Below are 5395 nucleotides of genomic sequence, written 5' to 3'. Positions count from 1 at the left end.
TCTCATGTACGTCACAGCGGGTACAGGTGCGGCCATCTCATGTACGTCACAGTGGGTACATGTGCGGCCATCTCATGTAAGTCACAGCGGGTACAGGCGCGGCCATCTCATGTACGTCACAGCGGGTACAGGTGCGGCCATCTCATGTACGTCACAGCGGGTACAGGTGCGGCCATCTCATGTACGTTGCAGCGGGTACAGGTGTGGCCCTCCTCATGTACGTCATCGCGGGTACAAGTGCGGCCATCTCATGTACGTCACAGCGGGTACAGGTGCGGCCATCTCATGTACGTCATCGCGGGTACAGGTGCGGCCATCTCATGTACGTCACAGCGGGTACAGGTGCGGCCATCTCATGTACGTCATCGCGGGTACAGGTGCGGCCATCTCATGTACGTCACAGCGGGTACAGGCGCGGCCATCTCATGTACGTCACAGCGGGTACAGGTGCGGCCATCTCATGTACGTCACAGCGGGTACAGGTGCGGCCATCTCATGTACGTCACAGCGGGTACAGGTGCGGCCACCTCATGTACGTCACAGCGGGTACAGGTGCGGCCATCTCATGTACGTCACAGCGGGTACAGGTGCGGCCATCTCATGTACGTCACAGCGGGTACAGGTGCGGCCATCTCATGTACGTCACAGCGGGTACAGGTGCGGCCATCTCATGTACGTCACAGCGGGTACAGGTGCGGCCATCTCATGTACGTCACAGCGGGTACAGGCGCAGCTTCTTCGAGTACATCGCCACAGCAGCAGGTACAGGCGCGGCCATCTCATGTACGTCACAGCGGGTACAGGTGCGGCCATCTCATGTACGTCACAGCGGGTACAGGTGTGGCCATCTCATGTACGTCACAGTGGGTACAGGCGCAGCCTCTTCGAGTACATCGCCACAGCAGCAGGTACAGGCGCGGCCATCCCATGTACGTCACAGCGGGTACAGGTGCGGCCATCTCATGTACGTCACAGCGGGTAGAGGTGCGGCCATCTCATGTACGTCACAGCGGGTACAGGTGCGGCCATCTCATGTACGTCACAGCGGGTACAGGTGCGGCCATCTCATGTACGTCACAGCAGCAGCGGGTACAGGTGCGGCCATCTCATGTACGTCACTGTGGGTACAGGTGTGGCCTCCTCATGTACGTCACAGCAGCAGCGGGTACAGGCGCGGCCATCTCATGTACGTCACTGTGGGTACAGGCGCGGCCACCTCATGTACGTCACAGCGGGTACAGGTGCGGCCATCTCATGTACGTCATCGCGGGTACAGACGCGGCCATCTCATGTACGTCATCGCGGGTACAGGTGTGGCCATCTCATGTACGTCACAGCAGCAGCGGGTACAGGTGCGGCCATCTCATGTACGTCACAGCGGGTACAGGTGTGGCCTCCTCATGTACGTCACAGTGGGTACAGGTGCGGCCATCTCATGTACGTCACAGCGGGTACAGGCGCAGCCTCTTCGAGTACATCGCCACAGCAGCAGCGGGTACAGGTGCGGCCATCTCATGTACGTTGCAGCGGGTACAGGTGTGGCCTCCTCATGTACGTCACAGCGGGTACAGGTGCGGCCATCTCATGTACGTCATCGCGGGTACAGGTGCGCCCATCTCATGTACGTCACAGCAGCAGCGGGTACAGGTGCGGCCATCTCATGTACGTTGCAGCGGGTACAGGTGTGGCCTCCTCATGTACGTTGCAGCGGGTACAGGTGCGGCCATCTCATGTACGTCACAGCAGCAGCGGGTACAGGTGCGGCCATCTCATGTACGTTGCAGCGGGTACAGGTGTGGCCTCCTCATGTACGTTGCAGCGGGTACAGGTGCGGCCATCTCATGTACGTCACAGCGGGTACAGGCGCAGCCTCTTCGAGTACATCGCCACAGCAGCAGCGGGTACAGGCATGGCCATCCAGGTAGGAAAGACTTCTATTATTTTATGGCATCCCCCCCTCCCCCCCTTTATCTGACTAAGGCTCCGGAGAAGGATAAGATATGGAATTTGTACTTCGTGACTGATCAGGGAAACTTATTCTGTAGTCCAAAGAGGAGTCAGAACGGGTGCAGAGCGCCACCAGGAGGCTGAAAGAGACAGAACAGATATTGTCCATGTATATAATGTCAGACACGATGGGCACAGTGTTATGGGATGGTTTTATAGAGTGAAGCAGATAAGTATGTGACGGCCTCTCTGTGCATCGTCTTCCAATGCTGGGGGTCAAATTTCTAGGCCTCAGGCAGAGCTGACCGCGCAAGCCCACAGGCCACAAGAAAATGGCCGCTTACTTACTGTGTAGTGAGAAGACATCTAAAGGCAGGAGAAGTTCAGAGTTTTCAGCCCTGTTCTCTTGACTCCCTGCTTTTCGTACCCCCCCCTCCTTTTTGTATTTGTGCCCCCCCCCCCCCCGCCTGTCTCTACTTTCTTTCCCTTCTAACTTGTCTTGCCCGTTCCTTTCGTCTTCCCCTCGCTTCCGGCCCTGCCTTTGTCCTCACCTCTTGGTTTTTCTGTTTTGCGGCCTTGATTTTCATGTTTGGGTTGTATCTCTTTCTTCTCTTTTTGCGTTGCGGCCCCGCGTGGCCCGCTTGTTATTATTTGGGACGTGTTGTCCCCTTTATCTCTTTGTTCGTCCTGCTTTTGTTTATTATTTTGTTGTATCTAAAACCTTTAATAAAAATGGATTACACCTAAAGGTAGGAGAAGACGAGGCTTTCTTAAGGCTATTCCTACGTGTTAGTCACACAAGATTGTGTTTTAATGACAGGATCCCTTTAAGAGTTCCGGCTCCTACAGACCAGTCAGACGCTCCGGTCTTCTATTGTCCACAGACTCCATGAATCAGTCAGACTGGAACCGCCACATCACGGCCACGACTAAGGGTGAATTCACACTACGTAAAACACGTTCAGAATCAGCGGCGTATAAAGCAGTTCCATTGAAGTGAATGGGGAGCGCCGGCGTGTACGGCTCGGCGTGTGAAGGGGCCCGGCGCTCTGCTCATTCCCAGCCGTACACGCCGGCACTCCCCATTCATTTCTATGGGGAGCGCTGGTCTGCCGGCTGCCATAGAAATGAATGGAGCTGCTCTATACGCCACTGATTCTGAAAGTGTTTTACGTTCAGAATAAGCTAGCGTTTACGTAGTGTGAATGAGCCCTAAAGAGCTTTCTAAGAATGTCAGGGATAAGATCAACGACCTGCACAAGGCCTAGAAGTCAGACTATGCTGGCTGAGAAGGAGAAGAACATGGAAGAAATACAACCTGTCAGTCCTCACCCATCTGGGGCTCCTGTAACATCTCACCTGGTGGGGTCTCCGTGATCCTGAGGAAGGTGAGAGGTCAGCCGAAAACTACAAGGGGGCAGCTGGGACCAGTCACCAAGAAAACCACTGGGAACACATGAAAATCCTGCAGGGCCCCCCTGGTCAAGAAGCCCCATGTGCCGGCCCGTCTGGAGGTTACCAATGAAGACCTGGATGATTGTGCGAGTGATCGGGAGAAGGTCTGTGCTCAGAGGAGAAAGGCGGCCTAAAACCCAAAGAACCCCCACCCCACTGCCCAGCATGGAGGGGGAGACATTATGGGAGAATGGATGGAGCCATGGACTGTACCATCCTCAGTAACAACCCCCTCCCCTCCACCAGGACATTAATAATGGGTGGGGGCCGGGACAATGACCCAAAACATACAGCCAAGGCAACAAAGGAGCGGCCCAAAGAGAAGCCCATTAACGTCATGGAGGGGCCCAGCCAGTGTTCAGACCTTATAGAGGGGCCCAGCCAGTGTCCAGACTTTATAGAGGGGCCCAGTCAGTGACCAGACCTTATGGAGGGGCCCAGCCAGTGTCCAGACCTTATAGAGGGGCCCAGCCAGTGTCCAGACCTTATAGAGGGGCCCAGTCAGTGACCAGACCTTATAGAGGGGCCCAGTCAGTGACCAGACCTTATAGAGGGGCCCAGTCAGTGTCCAGACCTTATAGAGGGGCCCAGTCAGTGTCCAGACCTTATAGAGGGGCCCAGCCAGTGACCAGACCTTATAGAGGGGCCCAGCCAGTGTCCAGACCTTATAGAGGGGCCCAGTCAGTGTCCAGACCTTATAGAGGGGCCCAGTCAGTGTCCAGACCTTATGGAGGGGCCCAGTCAGTGTCCAGACCTTATAGAGGTGCCCAGTCAGTGTTCAGACCTTATCGAGGGGCCCAGTCAGTGACCAGACCTCATAGAGGGGCCCAGTCAGTGACCAGACCTTATAGAGGGGCCCAGCCAGTGTCCAGACCTTATAGAGGGGCCCAGTCAGTGTCCAGACCTTATAGAGGGGCCCAGCCAGTGACCAGACCTTATAGAGGGGCCCAGCCAGTGTCCAGACCTTATAGAGGGGCCCAGTCAGTGTCCAGACCTTATAGAGGGGCCCAGCCAGTGTCCAGACCTTATAGAGGGGCCCAGTCAGTGTCCAGACCTTATAGAGGGGCCCAGTCAGTGTCCAGACCTTATAGAGGGGCCCAGCCAGTGTCCAGACCTTATAGAGGGGCCCAGCCAGTGTCCAGACCTTATAGAGGGGCCCAGTCAGTGTCCAGACCTTATAGAGGGGCCCAGCCAGTGTCCAGACCTTATAGAGGGGCCCAGCCAGTGTCCAGAACCTTATAGAGGGGCCCAGTCCGTGTCCAGACTTTAATCCCATAGAAAACTTATGGAGGAGCTGAAGCTTTGAGTGGCCGAGTGACAGCCCAAAATCTTACTGATATAGAGAAGATCTGCAGAGAGGAGCCGACCGAGTCCCCCTGACATGTACAAACCTCATCATCGCCCCCCAAACCTCTGACTGCTGCGGCCAACAAGGGATTTACCACCAAGTACTAAGTCTTGTTTGCCAGAGGGGTCACATACTTATTTCCTTCACTGTATGTATAAAACTGCTGGGGGGGAGGGGGGTTCCAGTGACTCCACATCTAGAGGTAGAAGTGACGAAAGCTGTGTCACTGTCTGACCACTTCCGCTACCTGGATGGATGAAGGGCGACCTACACGACAGCGCAGATGGGACGGCCCGGACTAAACCACTCACATCAGCCAGCTCAGAACATGGAGCTCTGCAGCTCTCTCTTGAACATCCCCTCAAAGTTCAGTTCTGTCCCCATCAGCTCTTCCTCCAGGTCATCTAGTGCCCACTGGTGGTCGGTCAGCTCCAGAGCTTCCCACTCCGTCTGATAAGAGAGCAGTAATGAGAGCTGGACACAGCGGCTCGTTCACACACTGCAGTATCTGGAGCACAATCACTCACCTTAAACGCCTTGTTAGTATCAGCGGGCATAGCCATCGCCGCCCCGGTCATCTGCTCCTGCATCACTCGGGACTGGTCTGCAGCTGCAACAGGAGAAACGCAGGTAAGTACAGGCGAG

The 5395-nt window shown here is 55.6% G+C and overlaps 1 protein-coding gene across 1 annotated transcript; it reads right to left on the bottom strand.

The window, feature by feature from the left end:
• Nucleotides 1–1987: 1987 nt before the first annotated feature.
• LOC142186648 (ER membrane protein complex subunit 3-like) lies at nucleotides 1988–5388 on the bottom strand (the record flags this gene model as incomplete). Its single annotated transcript, XM_075261320.1, has 3 exons — nucleotides 1988–2087; nucleotides 5062–5200; nucleotides 5278–5388. Coding segments are annotated over 2 exons (240 nt in total), but the record flags the coding sequence as incomplete, so codon positions are not given.
• Nucleotides 5389–5395: the final 7 nt, after the last annotated feature.

Source organism: Leptodactylus fuscus, unplaced genomic scaffold (assembly GCF_031893055.1).
Source record: "Leptodactylus fuscus isolate aLepFus1 unplaced genomic scaffold, aLepFus1.hap2 HAP2_SCAFFOLD_1100, whole genome shotgun sequence".
Taxonomy (NCBI): domain Eukaryota; kingdom Metazoa; phylum Chordata; class Amphibia; order Anura; family Leptodactylidae; genus Leptodactylus; species Leptodactylus fuscus.
The sequence above is the reverse complement of the archived record's forward strand: the minus strand, read 5'-3'. Positions and strand labels throughout refer to the sequence as shown.